The sequence below is a fragment of the Pan troglodytes genome, chromosome 4, assembly GCF_028858775.2.
Source record: "Pan troglodytes isolate AG18354 chromosome 4, NHGRI_mPanTro3-v2.0_pri, whole genome shotgun sequence".
NCBI classification, from domain to species: domain Eukaryota; kingdom Metazoa; phylum Chordata; class Mammalia; order Primates; family Hominidae; genus Pan; species Pan troglodytes.
The window spans coordinates 171,538,428-171,561,075 of NC_072402.2; the positions used below are offsets into that span (position 1 = coordinate 171,538,428).

The following is a 22,648-nucleotide window of genomic DNA, read 5'->3' on the forward strand; positions in this document are numbered from 1 at the left end:
CTGCGCTCACTCTGGGTGGGGGAAGCGGGTTCCAGGCGCCCGGCCTCACTAGGCGAGGCGCAGACGGAAGAGGCGTCTCTGGAGGTAACTTTTCGACCTTCCTGGGAGTAGCTCTGAAGCGAGGGGGTGTGGCCTCGTCTGAGTTCTAACAGATGATTGGTCTTCCGGCAGGTAGGTGGGGAATGAGTGCTACCCCCACCCCTCCCTCTTCGAACCGGAAGTGTCTCTGGGTCTTTCCAGCTGGTTGTCATTTCACTCGGCTCGGTCCTGAGGAGAAGGACTCAGCCGCGGCTGCGGGACCCGGGCACCGGGAGGCGGTGGCGGCGGCGGCGGCGGCGGCAGCAGCGGCGACAGCAGAGGAGGAAGAGGAGGAAGAAGGAAAGAAAAAGAAGAACCAGGAGGAGTCCTCAACAACGACAGCGGGGACTGCGGGACCAGGGTAAAGCGGTGACGGCGGCGACGGCCCAGCAACCGTGAGGAGAAACAAAAGCCTTCTAAATTATAGTTTAAAAAAAAATTCTGGGGGAAAAGAGAGAGAAAGCCGAGGGGGGAGGCCCTTCTCCTTTAAAATAACTACGGTAGTGGGTTTTTCCTTTTTTTCCTCTTTTTTCCCTCTCTGCGGAGAATCGAACTGAGGGAACTGAACAAACCGCCCCTGGGTCCCATGAGGGAAAAAAACCCCGGAGCCGCAGAGAGGGGAAGAGGCAGAAACCGCAGGACCTTCCAGGTCGCCCCCTCGGTCCCCGCACCCCCAGGCCGCCCGCTCACCCTCGTCGAGTCTCGCTAATCCCTCCTGATCGCGACCCCCGCAAGAGGGAGAAACGGGTGTTTCCAACCCCTTTCATGGGGGAGAGGAAGCCGCGGGGAGCCCAGGAACAGCGACCGCAGCAAGATCTGCACCCGGAGCCTCAGGAACAGCCCCAGAGGCCAAAACTGCACCCTGCGAAAGAGCAGAAAACAGGACCAGGAACAGCAGAAACCTCCCTGCAATCATCTTTCCATTAGTCAATGCTGATTTCCTCTCCCGAAACCAGGAATTCACTTCCCACCCCAGATAACCTAATATAATCTATATATATAAATATATAATATATAATGTTCTTAAATTATTCCTGATTTTTTTTAACCAAGCTGCCAAGAAAAGAACGTATTCCCCTCTTAGTCCTATTCTAATTTTTATGTGAGTGAATCTAAACTGCTGAGGAAAACCATATGTGATTGTTAAATTATATATATCTATATTTTTACTCCGCGCAAGGCTTATTCTTCTACATCCATAGATGCTTGAGAAGCTCTGTTTTTGTCATTCATGTACATTTTCCTTTGGAAAAAGAAAGCGCCTATTTTACTAACCAAAGACTTGATTTTTACCCTCTTCATTTTTATTCCCTCCTAAAAATAAGCCCAATTGGATCCAAGTCAATGTTTTAAGAGATTTTTTTAAGAGTTGTTTTTTCTTTCAGAGACCAGAATTCCAAATCAGAACAATTTAAGGTGATAAGCTGCGATCTTTGAGCTAGCTATAAATAAGACATTTCAAGCAAGCAAGCAAACAACTTAAATTTGGGGAAGAGGAAAAAAAAGGCGTGAGACATCAGGTTGTCATTTTTTATTGTGAGATTCTGCTCCTAAAAATAATAAATGGGGGATTACGGGTTTGGAGTGCTAGTGCAAAGCAATACTGGGAATAAATCTGCTTTTCCAGTCAGATTCCATCCACATCTGCAGCCTCCACACCATCACCAAAATGCCACCCCCAGCCCTGCTGCTTTTATAAATAATAACACAGCTGCCAATGGCAGCAGTGCTGGGTCAGCTTGGCTTTTTCCTGCTCCAGCTACCCATAACATTCAGGATGAGATCTTGGGGTCAGAAAAAGCAAAAAGTCAGCAACAGGAACAGCAAGACCCCTTAGAAAAGCAGCAGCTTTCCCCAAGTCCAGGTCAGGAAGCTGGAATACTGCCTGAAACAGAGAAGGCAAAATCAGAAGAAAATCAAGGGGACAATTCTTCGGAAAATGGCAATGGGAAGGAGAAAATAAGAATCGAATCTCCAGTGTTGACAGGGTTTGATTATCAAGAAGCCACTGGGCTAGGTACTTCAACCCAGCCCTTGACATCTAGTGCATCGTCTCTTACTGGTTTCAGTAACTGGTCAGCAGCGATAGCGCCTTCCTCCTCTACAATAATCAATGAAGATGCAAGTTTCTTTCACCAGGGAGGGGTCCCTGCTGCTTCGGCTAATAACGGTGCTCTGTTGTTTCAAAATTTTCCCCATCATGTCAGCCCTGGCTTTGGAGGCAGCTTCTCTCCTCAGATCGGGCCTCTCTCACAGCACCACCCACATCACCCTCATTTCCAGCATCATCACAGCCAGCATCAGCAGCAAAGGAGGTCTCCTGCCAGTCCCCATCCCCCACCCTTCACACATAGAAATGCTGCTTTTAACCAGCTGCCTCATTTGGCGAATAATCTTAACAAACCCCCCTCTCCGTGGAGCAGCTACCAGAGTCCGTCACCAACACCCTCCTCTTCCTGGAGCCCGGGCGGTGGTGGATATGGTGGCTGGGGAGGTTCCCAAGGCCGAGATCACCGCAGAGGGCTGAATGGTGGAATAACGCCCCTGAACTCCATCTCGCCTTTGAAGAAAAATTTTGCAAGCAATCATATTCAGCTCCAGAAGTATGCTCGCCCCAGCTCTGCCTTTGCACCTAAATCCTGGATGGAAGATAGCTTGAACAGGGCTGACAACATTTTTCCTTTTCCGGTAAGATTATGTTCCATTAATAGATTAGGATGAATAAGGAAATAGCATGGTGTAATATCTATGTAACTAGAGTTTGAAGTGCCCGTATTCACATCAGAGCTTTTCTTAGAGAGAAAATGAATCAATAACCAGACTTTATTTTAGCAGGAGTGTAATTGGAACAAAATATTCAGCTGTTTCTTTGACAGTTTTCTAAATTGTAGCCTTAATCTTGTCATAGATAATTATGAATACCTGGTAGCTGGTGATGTAGTAATTATTAACTATAATACCTTTCTTGCCTGACATGAGAATCAGGGTCAGTTTTTTCCCTACTTATTTAGATGAGAATAAATAATATATAGATATAAATATATTTCATTGCAGAAACTAATGAATGTTTTCTGAAGTAACTATATAACTAAACAAATTTCTTTTGACACTATAAGGTAGTGATTCACTGAAAACCAGCTATTGAATTACAGTTTTCTCACTGGTTGGTTGCATTTTAAACCTGGAAACTCTCTGAACCTTGTAGGTCTGAACAGGCTGAATTGATGGACTTGGCAATTCCTCTTAAACCTCTGCAAATTTTGGCCTACCTTTCATCAGTAAGGACTATCTAGTGAGAGAAATGATCTAAATGTTTTCTTCATCCCCATTTATTTTTGAACACTGTGAAACTCTTCATCTCAGAGTGACTCTTTATGCCTTTCACCCATTTGTTTATTTTCCAATGTTAACATTGAAGGTGTAGATAATTAAACCATTCCTAAAAATAGATCCAGGCAAAGATCATTTGTCTTTCTTGCTACCAGAATATCTTTATTCTGGCAAGAGTCATTGATGTTTTTGAATTAATGAGCAGCAAGTTAGGTTGATATGAACTAGATAAAGGGAATTTCATAGGTGGTTGAACGTCAGATGCTCCACTAAATGTGTATACTTTGAGGGTATGATTATATGTGTTTAGGAAATTTATAAGGGGTAAGAATCTAGCATTGAATCTAGTTTTCCCAACAACCTCACAAGATGAGTTCTGTTATTATCCCCATTTTACAGATGCAGAAATTGAATATGAGAAATATATAATAACTTAGCCAAGGGTACATAGCTGGTCAGAGTGCAAATTCTAAGTTAAAAAAAAAAAGAAACTCAAGGATTGAAAATATGTATACATACATGTGTGCACGTACACATGTGCTACAGCTAGAGGGTTACTTTAGAAATATTTCTGCAAAGGCTGAAACAGATTATAGAATCATTGCACTGTTCCCAAATACGATGTTAGCCCTAGCAGAATTATCTGTTTTAATTAGTAATCGACTGAGAGGGAGGGGAAGTTTGCTAAGAGAACCCTATGTCATTCCTTCCCTAAGGATTCAGGTGCAGTGCATCTTAAAATATGTGGGTATATTTAGTTTTCGACTTCTAAAAACGATTTTTTTTTTTTTTTTTTTTTTGCCTATCAAAAAGCTGTTGGCATTTGCTTTAAAGGGTTTCAGTTGTTAAAACCAAAGATCAATTACTGTGCTTTAGTGGTCAAGTAAAAAGGCTGTTTAAGACATTGACAATCCCATGAAGTCTATTTTTAAAAAGTTGCCTTTGATATTCCTTTGAACATAAATTTAAAGAAAATTTAATGCAAAGATAAGTTTTATGAATTATTCTTATATTGCTAATTTAAAAAAATGTAAGTTAACATTCAGTACATTTTAACTGGATTAAGATTTGGCTCAGAACTAAATACACCTTTTTTTCTTATTTTGCTACTATATGCTGACACAGTGAATTTATGTGGCCTCACAGTTTGGTTCCCATTCTCAGCTTACTGACTTTTGTTAAGATTGCTTTAGGAAAAATGAAAAGTTCAGACAATGAATAAAATATACATATATGCACATTAATATTTTTTCCTATTGGGCTAATAGTGTGTGTGTTATGTGTGAAATCTTTTTGAACAGTTTCTTTGGAGATTAAGTTGATTTATGAAATAATAGTTAGACTAAGATTGATTCTAAAATATATTGTTAGAAACTAACTCTTCCCTTAGAACTGCTGTCTTTTATATTGATTATGGGAAAAGTATGGTCAGTGTACCTGACTTTCAAATACGCTAAGATTCAAAAGTAAATTGTTAATTCTGCTCCCCATCCCCACCATTTGTAGCTCTGTGTGTGTGTGTGTGTGTGTGTGAGAGAGAGAGAGAGAGAGCACACGCACACATGTATGAGGAGAGAGAGCTAGCAGTGGGGTGATTTGAAAGTCACAAGAGAAATAAACGATTTGAAAAAAAATCTCTATGACAAGAAACTCCTAATTGGGTTTTGAAAAAGTCTAAAGAAGTAAGTAAACTGACCACTGTGATTCTTACTTAAATGGATACAGTTCTTTTTGCTTTTTAAAAACCAATAATTCTTGTGAATTAGTTATTTTTGAGAAAAAGTATCATTTTAAGTTGGTATAAGTAACTTGGTTAAATTTGTCTTATTTAAATTTATAACTTGCAGGCACATGCCTGTAATCCCAGCTACTTGGGAGGCTGAGGCAGAAGGATTGCATGAGCCCAGGAGTTTGGGACCAACCTGGGCAACATAGTGAGAACCCCGTCTCAAAAAAATAAATAATTTATAACTTAAACACTATTAATTTTAAGAAAGAAATTTTATAGATATTAGCACTTCAATTTAATTACTATTAAAATAATTCCTTTCTTCTGCAATATTTCTCATAGGGGGAAAAAAAAGAATAAAAAGAATTCCTTAGGTGTGATAGAGAGATCTTGAAACTTACCACAGACATTAAGGATAGTGCTTACACGGGTACATTATAATAATGGTATTCAATCAAAGGCCAGCACATTATTGTTATATTGAAAGGAAATAATTTACCTGAAGTGTAACTGATACTAGGCAATGTTTATTTTAATTTGAAATGAACCAGAATGATTTTTACGTTTGTTTACTGCAGGTTTGGGTACATATAATGAATTAAAATTAATAACCTTTTAAATTCATAATCCTCCCCCCCAATAACTGATAGGGGAAGACATTTTATTTGGAGGATTTTTGTATATTAAAAGGTGTTTCTAAGTTATTTTTGCTTAGCTTAAAGCTTCATTACATGAATTCAGAGGGCATCACTCAAATCCTGATTTTGTTTGTTTGTTTGTTTTAAGACAGGGTCTTGCTTTATCACTCAGGCTGGAGTGCAGTGGCATAATCACAGCTCACTGCAGCCTTGACCTCCCTGGGCTCAAGAGATCCTCCTGCCTCAGCTTCCCCAGTGGCTGGGACTACAGGCACACACTACTATGCCCGGCTAATTTTTGTATTTTTTTGTAGAGACAGGGTTTCACCATGTTGTCCAGGCTGGTTTCAAACTCCTGGGCTCAAGTAATCTACTCGCAGTGCTGAGATTGCAGGTGTGAGCCACCGTGCCTGACTGAAATCCTGTTTTTAGACACAGCTAAAGTAATATGCATATAATAATAGCTAACATGTGGCCGGGTGCGGTAGCTGACGCCTGTAATCCCAGCACTTTGGGAGGCTGAGGTGGGCGGATCACTTGAGGTCAAGAGTTCAAGACCAGCTTGGCCAACATGGTGAAACCCTGTCTCTACTAAAAATACAAAAATTAGCTGGGCGTGGTGGTGGGTGCCTGTAATCCCAGCTACTCCGGAGGCTGAGGCAGGAGAATCACTTGATCCCAGGAGGCGGAGGTTGCAGTGAGCTGAGATCACGCCACTGCACCCTAGCCTGGGGGACAGAGTGAGACTCTGACTCAAAAAAAAAAAAAAAAAAAAAAATCTAACATGCCTCCTGTGTTCTAAATGTTTTACATGTATTGATTCATTTAATTCACTCAACAATCCTATGAAGCAGAAATTATTATTATTTTTATTCACAGACAAGATTTGGCTCTTAATCATTATACTACAGTGCCTCTTCACATAATGATAATATGGCAGGGGGATAGTGGGTGCAGGTGGGGCTGGAAGGGAGAGTGCCTCCCAGACGCATGTAAGATGAGAGGAAAAAATTTTACAGTGATACATGATGATCAAAGGCTGATTGTAGATAGAGTATTGAAAGGGGAAAATAATTGAGTATACTTGTTTATCAACTTTAAATGTTAAACTTAGATAATATTTTGGTCAATGCTTTTGTTTTAAATTTTGAGCACATGTTATATACCAGGCACTGGGCTAGGTGCTTTCAAATATGTTATTTCACTTCCTATGTGGGATTTCTCAGCCCTGTGACATTTGGTTTTATTGTCCCAATTTCAAAATGAAGGTCCATATTCATGTGACTACAGGCATGATTGGACCCTTACAGTAAGGAAAAAAAAAATCCTGTCTTACCAAACATATCTTAGAATTCTGACATCCAAAGCAGATAATATATTGGGGCACCTGCCAATAATTATATTTGAGTATAGCATTTCTTTGGAGGGGTGCCTGGATCTTCTATCCTTACAGGAAAGTAAAGGAGAATTACTTAGTATATGTGCGGACACCCTCTTAACTACAGCTCAATTATGTTGCCGCTTTCATTAGCTAAGAGTCAGGTAGGAAGGAAAAAGACAAAATCAGTATGTCACAAAGACTATCCTAAAACTTGTTTGGTAGGGAAACAAGTGTCTAGATCCTCAAAATTATATACTGCATCTTATATTTGCAAACAGAACACTGCTGCAATGCTTCAGTTCTAAAAGTCATGGTGGATTATTAAAATTGTCTAATAGGCAACCTCATTACATTTTCTTGTTTCTTAATACAGTATCGTTCCAAGAGGGATCTTTGCATAGGAAACATTTTCTTTGACTTAGAAGGGGAGAAATCAGTTTTTTTAACTGTAAATTGTGGGTCGGATGGTTCTAGATCTAGCAGAACTGACATATTGGAAAAATCTTCCTCTTTGTAGAAGGCTTTTTAACTAGGTTAGATAGCTTTTCTGATGAAATTAAAACTAATTCCAGGGTAGAGTTTTTTTCTTTTTCTTTTTCTATCTTCAGAGAAGCCATCTTCAGAGAAGCCATGGAATATGATCAGCACATTGTTCCAACACCTTTCAGGAAAAACCTGTTTATCGCAAACCTAATAAATGTGGTTGTTGCTGGTTGCAACTAGAAAGATGCTACTTAGCTCATGAGTTTAAGTTTTCGAAAGTCATCGTTGTTGGTGTTCATAAGAAAGAAATGGGGAACCTAGTTTTTAAATTAACATATGCCTAGGTTTGAATTTGACAGTTTCAGTTTATTTTCCTTATGACTTTCTCTATTTTGCTAGGAGGAAAATAAGCTTGATAATTCACTGTCATATTTTTTCAGCGCTGTATTGTACCTCAGTTTTTGGTCTCATCTCACATAAGATAATGTGAATAATGTGCTTCTCTTTAAGGCAGAGAGCCTATAATGTGAGCATTTTAACTTTTTGTGACAAAATTCATTTTATTTTATGTTTAATTGTTCAAAGTTGCCTTGCAGAAATTAAAAGTATGTTTTACCATGATAAATTTAGAGCAATATATTTTTTAAAATTCAAATTTATTGGAGATTCCCATCCATTTTTTCTCACCGCATTTTATCTTATTGAAACAGAATGAGTTCCACCTTTAAGTTTTCAAAAAATACTTAGTAGATAGAAAGATAAAGGTGTTGATACTATTTTCAATCAGTTTCTGAAGGTGAAAAGTGAACAATTATTGAGAAAGGCTATTTTGTGAGCCCGAAAATGTAGAGTGAAGCATAGGCTGTGGACTCAGACTTAAGTTTGACTCTGAATTTGAATGTAATTATTTACTATATGAAGCTGTTGTAAAAATAAATAAAATGCATATATAAAGCTTTAAAAATTTTGTCTCTAAACTCTAATGAGCAGTGTGACCTAGAGTAAATCTTTTAAATTCCAGAAGAAAATACCGTATCAAGAAAATAATAACTGGCCGGGCATGGTGGCTCACACCTGTGATCCTGGTACTTTGGGAGGCCGAGGTGGACGGATCACTTGAGCCCAGGAATTTGAGACCAGGCCTGGGCAACATGGTCAGACCCCATCTCTAGAAAAAATACAAAACACTTTTTCTAAAATATGATAATACCTAACAGTGAAGGGTAATGTGAGGCACCTTATGTATGTGGCCATATTAGGTTGATTAACTTTTTAAATTTAAAATATGGCTTTCTTATATTGAATAAAGTTATGAAATTAGTTACAAATATAGCTTGTGTTACTGTGAAATATTTTAGTCATGCTTATCTTGCTATATATGCTTTATTGAATAAGCTATAGATGCAACCCCAGACAGATAAAATATTTAGCAGAATTATCAATTTTCTCGAAGAGAAGTTTTCTAATTAAATATAAGCTTAAACTTTCATTAGCATTGACAGCCTGTTTCTTTCAGGATTTTGAAAGATTTTGGCCACAGTTGTTTTATTAAGAACTTTAGAACATGTGATTGCTTTTGCATACATTAAAGGAGACTACATTTTAATGGAGAATTTATGATTTTTCAGTAAGAGATATGAAAGGGTGCCATAGATTTGAATTGAGAATAGTTTGGCTTTTATCCTGGAATCAAGAGTTTTTAAAAAATATTTTAATGTATTTAGCACACATTTATTGGAGCACCTACTATGTTATGGACTAAGCACAGGACTGTCATAAAAAATGAATCAGTAACATGGTTTGTAATGTATTTTTGACCTGTGCTAATCTTTGAGTAAGACTGAACATGCATTTTTTTCTCTTAAATATTATAAACAAATTATCAACTAGCCCAATAGTTTCATTTTAATCTATAAATTGTTTAATCATTAAGGCAAACTAACATTCAATTTTAGCTATAACAAAAAATTGTATAAATGGCATTTCCAAACTTTTTTATTAACGTAGTCATTAATGTGTTTATAAATATATGCTTATATTTGGAAATTTTAAATTTTTAGAAAATTATAATGTTTTTGGAAAAATATTTGGAAAGTGTAATTATCAATTATAAATACACACTCGTATAAGTTACCGTATGTTTATATATAACATGTGCTGATTTACATTCTATGACAAAATGGTACCACAAAAGGCAAACTTTAACTTGGATAGCAGAATTCTGGTCCCGTTACATGCCAAAGAAAAACTCCATCAGCTACCTATAGGTGCTCATTCATGTTTACAAATGGAATTATTCAAGTTCAAAGCTTTAAGCTGTACAAGCGCATTTTATATTGTAGGGTATTTTGGTTGGGCAATTTCTATTTGCTAAAGATTTATCAGATATATTCTAATCATTTTTTAGTAGACCAAAACTAAGTTATAATTAGTTCCTCAGTATTATATATTTTAAATCTATATTTATTTAAAAATACCATGTAACAATTTAAATAACAGTTCTTCCAGGTATTCTTGAGGAATGCATCTAGTCAATAGGATCATGGTACTAGTCAGTAAAATAGTTGCTGCCATTTTATTGTCTATGAGACCTTAAAAAAATAAAACTCAATATAAGAACGTGACTCAGAATATTCACATACTCTGAAAAAATGTTATTAGAAAACTATCTCAGTTAATGGAAGTCAGATCTGGGTTCCAGATATGGCTCGGCCATTCATTAGCTATGTGACCTAGGCAAGCTACAGCACCTTCTGGGTCCTTTATTTTCTCATTTCTTTTGTCTGGTATTTTTGAGGATAAAATGAAATATGTCTAATATCTGGCTTCTAGAAGATTCTATTGTTTTAAGAAAGCAACTCATCAAACAGAAATATTAAGTCAAAGTTTTATTCAAAATATAGCACAATTTCTTAAAATCTGAAAACCCATGTATAACTGGTGTGTGATAATTTGAACTTAATTTTATTTTTTGAGACAAGGTCTCATTCTGTCGCCCAGACTAGAGTGCAGTAGCGCGATCTTGGTTCACAGCAACCACCACCTCCCGGGTTTAAGCAATTCGCGTGCCTCAGCCTCTCCAGTAGCTGGGACTACAGGCATGTGCCACCAGGCCCATCTAATTTTTGTACCTTTTAGTTCACCATGTTGGCCAGGCTGGTCTCGAACTCTTGACCTCAGGTGATCCGCTCGCTTTGGCCTCCGGAAGTGCTGGGATTATAGGCATGAGCCACTGCACCTGGCCTGAACTTAATTTTAAATAAATAAAATACAATTCCTAAAGTCACTATACTTAAATAATGGTGGGACTGAGGCTAGATGACACACTGATTTTCTTGAACACTGCTGAAAGTGACCAACTGGTGATATTTTTTTTCTCTCTTGGTAAAGCACCCCCTGACCCATGTCTTCTTAAATTTTTATTATGGAAAAATTTAAATATATTCCATGGTAGACAGAATAGTCTAGTGAACTCCCATGTATGTGTCACCTGGCTTCAACAATTATCAGCTCCTGGACAATCTTGTTTCATCTATACCCTTAATCCTCTTTCTCCCCATTTGTATTATTTTGAAGCAATTGCTTCATATCATATTATTTCATCTGTAAATGGTTCAGTATGTGTCTCTAGAGGAGTCTTTAAGAGAAAACATTAAAATTTTTTTCAAGTTGTTTTTTTAAAGAAGGGTAGTGAGAAACTGAAGCAAGGCCCACATTTCTGTTGTACCTGCTCAGTCTGTTTCACTGCTCAACCTGGTGCCAATAGTGGTGGACCACTGTTGGCTTCATCTTCTCTTTCTATAACATAGAAAAATAAGAGATCCAGTTAAAGCACCCAAATACCAGCTAGTGATTCGAAATTTGGGAGGAGAGTATACCGTTTTCCTCCCTTCATCTTATCCTTTCTCTAGGTTCACACTTCTGTGGACTTGTGGGCAAGACCTCTGAAAGGAAAGATGAGTGAGAGAACAGGACAGGACTGAGCTTTTATGGTTGCTGTCTTTTTTGTTTTTCTGTTTTTTAAGAGGAATGTAGAGGTTTGGGGTCCCTTGCAGACTTTTAGACTGCATCAACTTTTTACATTTCTTGCTTGCTTTCAGTGCACAAATGTTTGATGCTTTTGAAGGGCCATGGGCTGAGGATGCTTAACTGGCAAACGTGATACTTCTGCTCCTGAAGTGCACTGGCCGGTGACCTCCTCTTTGTGCTTGAGTGTTGAGGAGTGCCTTCTGCCCAGGAGATTCTGGAGAACTGTGGATGGGGGTCGGGGGGTGTTGTGAGAGTCTGGAAATGTGGAGGCTGGGCACAAGCTGCCTTTTGAGATCACTGTCAAGGCTCACAAAAGAGAAGAGATGTCGAGGGTTACAAGACATAAGCTTCAGTTTAGGAATAAAGGTTGTGCATTGGCCAGGTGTGGTGGCTCACGCCTGTAATCCCAGCACTTTGAGAGGCTGAGGTGGGCGGATCACCTGAGGTCGGGAGTTCGAGACCAGCCTGACCAATATGGAGAAACCCTATCTCTACTAAAAACACAAAATTAGCCTGGTGTGGTGGTGGGCGCCTCTAGTCCCAGCTATTCTGGAGGCTGAGGCAGAAGAATCACTTGAACCCAGGAGGCAGAGGTTGCAGTGAGCCGAGATCGCGCCATTGCACTCCAGCCTGGACAACAACAGTGGAACTCTGTCTCAAAAAAAAAAAAAAGTTGTGCATTAGGGTGGACCCCTCTCCCTGCTGACGCCAGACCCTGCTCAGACCTAGCAGACATGGAGAACAGGAACTCTAACAGCCAGTTGAGGTCTAAATAACTTCATTCCTCAAGGCTGAGTGTTAGTATTGTTTACCTGCTTTCCTTGAACTAATGACTTCTTGCCCTGAATAGTTTATTAGGGAGAAGTCTTATACTGATAGTTTTGGGGTCATAGGTTTGAACATATTTTGATTATCTCTATGAAAACAGGTTATAGAAAATAGCACAGAATCACTGACTTATTCAGATACAACCGATATCTAATTTAAAATGTGAGTTTCATGCTTTTTTTCATTGCACCATAGAAGGGGCAGAGAAATGTTTATTGAATGAGTTCACTAACCACCATGCTTTGTGCTCCTGCTGCCCATATACCTTATCTCATTGGCTTTTCACTACAGATTTATAAGGGAGGTGCTATTATCCTCGTTTTGCTGATGAAATTAAGGTTCGATGATATTGCAGCATCAAGATCACTTGCTTAGTATGTTTGACACTTAGTATCACAAGTATCAAAGCTTGTGATAGATTTTAATTATTTCTCTCTGCTAGGCAAGATTAGTATGAACAAATTGTCAAGAAGAAGAAAAGGTCTATTGATTCAGGAACTGACTGACTAATCAAGCCTAGAATGGTCATTTGGTTTTTTAATACAAATAAGTGATGACAAGAAATGTTTATCATTTTAAGGATTTATAATGCTCAAAATGAATGTGATTTATTTAGTAAAGGTGCAATAAAAAATGTTCTCAGAGGCTTTCTGGAGAGATCTTATTTGTCAATTAACATGGCAACCAAATGGAGCTGTTGATCCAAGGTAATACACTGAAGACATTCATTCATTTAGTTGTAGATCATAATTCTATTAGGGAACATGTGGTAACCTAAGATCTGTTAGACTCTACCTTCATTACAGGAGCTATAATGAAAAAGTACTGATTGAAGAGGGAACTTGCAAAGAAATATGAGATGCTGTTAAATGTGGTCCCTCCTGCTTCAGATAATTACCACTTTAACTATAATCTCTGATGCTCGTTGTCTTCATTCAGGCCACGTATATATAGTGAAGGATTTCATACCTGGCAGGTAATAATAGAGCAAAAATTCTAGGCCCAAACAAAACTTCACTTAAACCACTTTTCCTGAGCATCTGCTCTGAAGTCAGACTCGACCACTTACTGTGTGACTTTGTAGGGCAATTAGTTAACTTCTAGCTTCATTTGCCTACAATGGGGAAAATAAATGACAGTACTGACTTCATATGATGGTTGTGAGGAACTAATACATGTAAATGTTATGTAATTCATGTAAGATGCACAACACAGAGCCAGGAGGAACATGTTAGCCACTTTCTATATCAGTGGCGATGGCTTTACGGCATGCCACAAGCTGTGGATATGAAAATGAGTGAAGCTCATGGCGCATGGTGATAGTATAAGCTCTGTCATGCAGAGCTTATCACTATCTTGTGGGATGTCAGAGTGCTAGGGAGACATAAGGGAAAAGGGATTTGCTGCCTGTGTAGGGATGTGAGGGTCATTTGGAAGTGGAATCTTGAAAGTTGACTGGATAGTCCGCTCTTGATGATCTGTGAATTTACATATTATTTAATTCAAGAGGAATATTTACATTTTGGCAAATCTTGAATTAAAACTCCCATAGTTACCTTTGATTAATTATGGGCTCTACTGGCATCTCAAAATTTCTATTTATTTTGGCAGCTGACACACTGGCGTACACTTTCCTTTCAAACCAAAATATTTTCCCTTCCCTTCTTTACCAGGGAAAGTTTAAGCCAGAAAGAGAAACTTCTGTAGCCTGGTACAGATATGTAGCAGTCTGAGAAATGATGATCACAGTAGTATATGTTTTTATAGAAATAGAATGAGTCAAGGGATAGCTAAATTTTGGCTTTGGTTCTTAATAATGTGGTTACATTCAATTAATTACCTTTTGTGTTTTAGACTCAGTCTAGTAATGCCAAAACATACTAGCTCAAGTATAAAAAGAAGCAATAATAGAGTGGTGGTGGTGGTGGTGGGTAGCATGGGTTATATTTAGATGAGAACATTTAAACTCAGTACAGTTATTGCCTGTGAGCACATAACCTAACTGTGAACATCCCTACATCCAAGACAAAAATGTAACATGATGGGTGATGTAGATCTCATTCTCTAATGAAAATAAGCATACTTTTAAACAAGAGTGAAATATTTTTGAGAGAAATTTGCCTTGCAGGTTTCTAATCATGGGGCGTTGACAGACAATGAATTTTTCCGTTGCTGACAAATTTTACAAGAAAATTCATAGATGTTTAACAAACAGCAGTTACTAATATTTTCTGCTTATTAAAATCTGAGATCATGCTGTTAAGCCATAATTCTATAAAAGCAAGTCCAAAGGGACGAGTATATACTATGTATTTTCTGATGATGTGACTTGATAAATAGGTTGAATCTGAAGGAATGAGTAATTAGCATATCCTTTGTTTAGACTGTTTATCTGGGCTTGTAGGGCATTTGACCAGTTGTGAGAGAGAGAAGACATGTCAGTAGTAAATACCTGAATGGCAGATATTCCATGTAGCTGAATGAAAAAAAAAAAAAAAAAAGCTATATGCTTAAGATATGGGGTATATGGATGCCAGAGATAGTATTTTATTGTGAAAATTCAAGCACCAAATTTGTATTTTGTTTGTTCTTAATGGTGGGCCACTCACCTCTTGATGCTTTTTCTTAAGGAATTTTGTTTTGGTGAAATTGAACTTTATTTTAATCTTTCCAAAGGTATGGACCTTAGAACTTGAAAGACAGAGCTGTTTCAGGTTTTGAGAGCAAAGCCCTTCTCTTCATAAGGAAATCATACAGTAGTTCCTGTAGAATATTTAAGCTGGACTGCATCATAGCTGGCCAACTAGGATAAAAGCTATAAAGCACACCCCTAAGGATCTAATGAAGTTAACCTGTTGAATGGATTTGCTTAACTCCGTGGTTCTCAAAGAGTAATCCCTGGTGTCATTTGGAAACTTGTCAGAGATGGGAATTCTTGGACCCGACCCATGCTGAATGAGACTGTGGGGATGGACCCAGTAATCTGTATTTTAACAAGAACTCCAGGTGATTCTGACGTACTCTCAAGTATGAGAAACGCTGGCTTAGATCAACCATCTGGATGTTAAAAAAAATGGCCACAAATGATTATTTTGGTCTGTGGCATAATTACAATTTGGTTGTTTTTCCTGATAGGAACAGACCAGCAGGTTCACGTGCTGCTTGTGGCAGCTTCTGGAATGTCATGAAAAGCCTTGTCATTAGCTATATACTGATGTAGGTCTTCCCATTTTGCCCTGGCAGGCAGTATTATTCAGGTGTATACTAAAAGCAAGGGTCCTCTCTGAAACATTCATTTTGTTTTGTCAGAAGCTTATTTTTATCAACTTTGATTTTCATAGTGGTATCATAAGGTCTTTCTTTTAGAAATTGTCCTGTGAAGTAGAGATGACAGAGACTGAAACTAACCAGTTACTGACATGCAACTCAGTATATTAAATATAATAATTAAGACTACAGAATATGATGAGGTTTAAGCATTGTGATAAAGTTTGCTTTGCTTAGCCTTGAAAATCATTGGTGATCTTTTATTTTCCTTCATGATTACTAAGCTCACATGTTCTAGAGTCAGAAGGTCTGGGTTCACATTCTGCCTCCACTTACCTAACATTGATGGAATTATTTAAATACTCGAAGCTTCAGTTTCTTCATCTGCGAAGTGGGATAATAACTGAACATATCTAATTGTATCAGGGTTTTGTGAAGAATAAATGAGCTTATGAATGTAACCCATAATGTTAGCTGCTGATAGTAATCCTATTAGTACTGTTACTACCACCAGTACTCCTGTGGTTAGTAGATAACCCAGAGATGCATTTATGATGGGTCTCTAATTTGTATGCCACTCTGTCATCTCAACGGGGAGAAGGAAGATAAGATTTCTCTTTCTCTTCTTATGGTTTTAGTACCTCTGATATATATCATTTGTATAGGTAAAATATAAAAGGTAATATTTGTATAAGTAAAATATAAGTAATATTTGAGTGCCTACTGTTTCCCAGGCACTAGCCAGCATATTCATACCCTCAGAACCCTTAGAGTGCCTCCTTTATTCAAATGTATGTCTTAATTAGTATGGTTCTTTGCCATGATCATTACCCTACCCAAGGAAGGATCACTTACTTGGTTTATAGTAAGACTTGGGTTTGAATCCTGACTATGCCACTAAACTATGCAGTAACCAATCTGTGTAGTAAATTGTGTAAGTTTTCTTTAGTCTCAGTTTTTATTATTAAAATAGGAGTAATAGGCTGGGTACAGTAGCTCATGCCTATAGTCCCAGCTACTTGGGAGGCTGAGGCCAGAGGATCACTGGAGCCCAGGAGTTTGATGCTGTGGTGAGCTGTGATTGTGCCACTGCACTCCAACTTGGGCAACAGAGTGAGACCCTGTCTCAAAAAATAATAATAATAATAATAATAATAAAATGTAACTTAGAAGATTTGAGGATTAATTAAGACAGTGTTAATCAAGTACCTAGAATAATATCAGGTGCTTAGTAGATGCTCAATAAAGGGTAGATCTGCTTTTCTAATTTCTCCCTTTAGGGTGCCAAGAGAAACTGGCAGTGGGGTTGAAAGCAAATTGAGTTGTCAGTATCTTTTGTTTTATAAGAGATTCTTTAATAATCTATCTGAAAGCAGCACACTTCACTCTTCTGTCCCCCAGCAAATTTTTTAAGTAGATTTTTTTTTAAAGAAGCTTATTTTATGTTTTATGTAGCATAATTAAAATGCCATGATTGTCTTTTTTTTTTTTTTGAGATGGAGTCTCGCTCTGTCGCCAGGCTGGAGTGCAATGGTGCGATCTCAGCTCACTGCAACCTCCGCCTCCCAGGTTCAAACGATTCTCCTGCCTCAGCCTCCCAAGTAGCTGGGGTTACAGGCACCTGCCACCACGCCCAGCTAATTTTTGTATTTTTTCACCATGTTGTGGGCAGGCTGGTCTCGAACTCCTGACCTTGTGATCTGCCCGCCTCGGCCTCCCAAAGTGCTGGGATTACAGGTGTGAGCCACTGCGCCCAGCTGTGATTGTCCTTTTAAGACTCTAAGTGATCATTTTCTTACTAATTGATCACTGACCCTTGCCTTTTTGTGGGCAAAAGTGATGGACTTTGATTAGTGGGCAAAAGTGATGGACTTTGATTAATAAATTCTCATCCTTATTTTTGGTTCCTGCCATAATTGTCATAATTTAAACTGTAAATCTTGAAAGAACAAGACATGTTAGGATATCAAAAAGCTAGAATACAAATGTATTTTGGAGTTAGGACAGGGACATCAGAGATCCAATCAAACCACTCCTTTTATGGACCAGAAAAGAGGTATAAAGGACGAAAGTGCCCAAGCTCATATAATACGACAGGCAGAGTTGAAGCTTCCTAGTGTCTAATGCCCATTCCACTCATTTATGCTAATGTTCATGTTTTGGTCATTAGCTCAAGTTCAATCAAGAAGAGCATCACCTAACAAGGTTTCTATTTTACAGTTAATCTTTGGGAAATGGATTCTAGAAAATAGGTCAGTGGTTATATTTGATCCAATTAACAATTTAAAAAGGCAAAATTGAAGAATGAAATATGGAAATCAAAGCACTCTTATTCTTTTGATTTGACTCTTTCGTTGTTGCATAGGAAAACCAGCATTGTTTGTACTGTTCTTATACTTTGGGTTTGTTTATCTGTGTCCCCTTTATCTATTTCCTAATGGTACAGACACCTTTTAGGATTTTTTCAAATTAGTTGTTAAAAATGGACAGAAAAGATCAGTGAGGGAGTAAATCAAGAATGGCAATCTTAAAACCTGCTCTGAGAACAGGATGTTTACTTGACAAAATATGTGGCTTTTGAACTCTTTGAATTACCAAAGCATCATAAACAAAATATTTGTAGTAAAGTATACTTGCTAATAAGTTTGGGTTGTGGGGAAGAATACATATTAGACTAGGTTTGGCAAGAATGAAGTACTTGTGTCATCGGACCTTATACCTTGCAGCAGTCTGTGGAGGCAGTTTCCTTCTGAGTCCCTGTAGAGCCTGAGAATCCTTCTCAAAACACCTTGCATCTAATAGTACCAATTGAACAAACTTTGTGTATTTGTATTTACTTGTCATCCCTGTATTAAATTGTAACAAATTATAGGAAAAAATTAGTATCATTACTAAAAATTAGTGTAAAAAGGGTGGAGAATTTCTTTTCATTTCATAAAACATTACTGAAAATTTAAAATTTAATTTAGGATTTTAGTTTTAATGTACTTTACCAGTTAGAAGTCAGCAAAAATCTTTATGTTTCCCACAATATGCTTGGGGTGCCCATGGGGCAGGGTAGTGGGAGGAAAGTGTGGAATAGTTTACTAAATTCCATTCATAATACCACATTTAAAAACCTATAGGTTGCCAGGCGTGGTGGCTTACACCTGTAATCCCAGCACTTTGGGAGGCCAAGGTGGGAGGATCACAAGGTCAAGAGATCAAGACCATCCTGGCCAACATAGTGAAACCCCGTCTATACTAAAAATACAAAAATTAGTGGGGCGTGATGGCACGCACCTTTAGTCCCAGCTACTCAGGAGGCTGAGGCAGGAGAGTCGCTTGAACCTGGGAGGCGGAGGTTGCAGTGAGCCTAGATCACACTACTACACTCCAGCCTGGCAACAGAGCGAGACTCCGTCTCAAAACAACAACAACAACAACAACAAAACCTGTAGGTAGAAAAACAAAAACAAAAACTTACAGGTAAAAAGGAGGCTTCTTGACTTACTGGAAATAGTTCTTATAAAACAAACCAAACAAAACCAGTCTATATTTTTTATCAATTGCTTCTTTTCAGTGCTCTTGTCATTCAGTGATTGCAAAATGCATGTTCCAGAAATTCATAAGGTTGCTTACTCTGTTAGTTGCATGAAAAACAACACTAAACTTAATTCCTCCCCTCCCCCAAAAGAAAACATACAGCTCTTTAGAGGGAAAGGGGGAAATATAAAGACAAATAAATCTTAAGGAAGTAGCAGAGAATATTTTAAATGTTTAAAAATTACATGAAGGAATACATCCATTCATTGATTTCGCAAACATTTGCATGCTTTCTACCTGCCAAGACCTATGTGAGGCAGAGTAATACAGAAATACAGGACAGTGCTTCTTAACCAGTTTTACATCATGACACACATAGAAAATGATAATTTTTAAACAGAGATCATCTGCCAGGAAGCTCCTGCCACCTCAGGCTCTTTTGGACAGTCTTGTGGGCTTAGGACATGACTGACTTGGCGCACCATCACCCTGTTGTGGTAGGCATACTGGAAATATTTGATGTGAGACATAGTTCCTGCTCTTGGGAAGCTCACAGTCAGAGGACACAGCCAAGTGAACAGACACCAGGAATTATTGCCTCCAAGACTGGTTTGTGTTGGAGATGGAAATGGATGGCCCTTTTAAAGGTGTGGTTCATTGCTGAAATAGAACATATCCAGCAACTATAGAATGAGATAGTGTAATTTTATATTAACTTCTAAACCTCAAATTATGCCTCAAGTCTACTTGGCTTCTGAAAGAATATGCAGGTTTTGACTTAATTTAGTGCTTGAAGTGAGGAAGTGTAAACACAGAACAGCTTCTCTCTTTTGGGAATACTAAACCTTAGTCTGATCCTGGCCATGTATACTCCTGCCTCTCTATAGATAGATCTTGTTCAGGAGATGAGGATAATGAGGAAAGAATCCGGTGGAAGAGGTGGGGCAAAGATGTTCTGGAGGGAGTCATACCAGTTTAGAGCAGGATAGAATGGTAAGGCACGTGTTCACTCTTCCCCATCCTCATCCTCACCCTAAACTTCCCACCCCTGGGGGAAAACTTGAAATACTGTCTCTTACCTGTAATATTAGATTCTACCTAAATATACTGTCCCTGGACTCCTCAAGTTGCAGTGGTATTATAAAACCACTCAGCGCACATTGCTGAATATCTGCATGATGAGATGGGGTCAGGAGGAGTGGTCCCTATTTCAGGGAAGCAGAATAATCATGTGGGGTAAGATGTGTTACAAAAGCACAGAAGAGAAATGTTAGGTCCATCCAAAAAAAATAAAAAATAAAAATGCTCTCAAGTGGAGGACATCCTCTGTCAGCTTAGATGTTCTAGAAGTTAGCTAGGAAAGTAGAAACATGAAGGGGACACAATTAGGAGGTGATTTTTTAAAAAATAAAGTCAAAGCTTTGAATTTCAATAGTAATGTAAAAGGAAATATAATTGAATAGAAGTTTTAGAATTCCGCTTGCAGATTCCTTTGGGATCCCCTTTTTCTTTAATATTCTTGCAGTGGCCTTTGTGTGTTTATGTACAGTATCCTTAAGGTGGGTCAGAGCATGTATTGTTGCTTTGTCTCAGTTTAATTTTAAAATGTTTTCATCTCCTACTTTCAATGTATCAAGCTAAACCTTAATTTTAGTTGTCTCTAGTACTCTTCATCCTGAGGAATGTCAGAGCACTTGGGATGTTGTGTATTTTAGGATTCCATACCCACTCTTGAAACGCACTTGGTTAAGCCAGGGGTTTAGGTCAGCAATGTACCCCACACTCTTCCTTCCCTTTAATTTTAATGCAACAAAATCAAGCCTAATTTTGCAAGTTGAGAGTAAATAATCTCAATTGAGAATTGAGATTTTGTTTTGTTTTGTTTTGTTTTGCTTTCTCATCTAAATTCTAACTCTTATTCTAACTCTGATCCTTTTATTCTTTATTTACCAGAAGTAATGACTGGGTTGTTTGGGGACCTAATAACATGTTGCATTGGGGGCAGGGAGGGACAGAACATGCTTCAGCAGTTCTCTATTGCTATTCTCATCCTTCTCCTTAGAGAAAGCCTCGTGACAGTAATGAGAGCAGCTTCTGTGCTTCATTATTCCAGATTTATTTTTATGTTGGGGGAAGGGAGAGTCTACGAAATTTTTTTTTTACATGATTTTTGGAAGGAAGGAGATTTTTTTTCAACTTTCTATATAGATTATTAGTTTTAAAAACAAATCTTCAGAGAAGGCAAATCATTAACAGTCAAGAACAACTTTGATAATATATAGAGATGAACAAATCAGTATTTTTATTTTCTTAAAATAAGTATACAATTTATCTTGGCTGGATCTGGTGGCTCATGCCTGTAATCCCAGCACTTTGGGAGGCTAGGCAGGTGGATCCTTTGAGGTCGGGAGTTCAAGACCAGCCTGGCCAACATGGTGAAACCCCATCTCTACTAAAAATACAAAAAATTAGCCGGGTTTGGTGGCGGGTGCCTGTAATCCCAGCTACTCTGGAGGCTGAGGCACAAGAATCATTTGAACCCGGGAGGCAGAGGTTGTAGTGAGCTGAGATCGCACCACTGTACTCCAGCCTGGAACAGTGTGAGACTGTGTCTCAAAAAAAAAAAAAAGATTTCTCTCATTTTTTTTTGTATGCTTTACCATTTAATAGTCTTACAATCATTCGATGACTATTTTTAAACTTTGCCTTATAAGAAAATATAGCTATTTTGAACAGCACATACAGGTACCAGTCTAGCAGATAACTAGTGGGACAAGTTTGGAAAGCTTTGCCACGTTTTTGCAATCTTAAGTGATGGGAAAGAATTTTTTTTTTTTACACTTATGTAATGTTCTTAACTAATACAGAAATTCGTTTTAATGGTTTTGGCTTTCTGAATAAATGTGATGCTTTTGTTGAAATTATTGTTAGAAGTCAAATCATTCTTTGCTGAGCCCTGTGTACTTACTTTTGTGGTTTTTGATGTTTGGTGTTAATAATAACATTTAGTAATAATGTGCCTTACATAGAGAGTAAAATTGCTACTTTGTGATCTGTGTCCCATCTAATGAAACTTACTGTCCTCTTTTATATTTAAATGCTATTTTAAAAAGTGGTCTGTGGCTGTTTGTGTCTACAGGATCGCCCCAGGACATTCGACATGCACTCACTGGAGAGTTCACTCATTGACATAATGAGAGCTGAAAATGATACCATTAAAGGTAAGTTTAGACATATACCCAATTGATCTCAGACAATAGTTTTAAATGTGTATTAACTATTTAATCTGATACACAGTATGGCAAATATTATGGAGTCACTTTGTATGCAGTAAGTTCTATCAATTTTACACATATACCT

The 22,648-nt window shown here is 38.0% G+C and overlaps 1 protein-coding gene across 4 annotated transcripts in view; it reads left to right on the forward strand.

The window, feature by feature from the left end:
- Positions 1–254: 254 nt before the first annotated feature.
- Positions 255–22,648, forward strand: part of CPEB4 (cytoplasmic polyadenylation element binding protein 4) — a 71,945-nt gene continuing 49,551 nt past the window's right edge. For 3 of the 4 annotated variants that reach the window (XM_001155432.7, XM_001155308.7, XM_001155244.7), the window contains exons 1-2: positions 255–2,766; positions 22,428–22,509. In XM_001155432.7, the coding sequence (XP_001155432.1) occupies positions 1,642–2,766; positions 22,428–22,509 (1,207 nt within the window). In that variant the 5' untranslated portion in view covers positions 255–1,641. The remainder of the gene's footprint in view (positions 2,767–22,427; positions 22,510–22,648) is intronic. The other variant, XM_001155372.7, reaches the window with a different exon arrangement.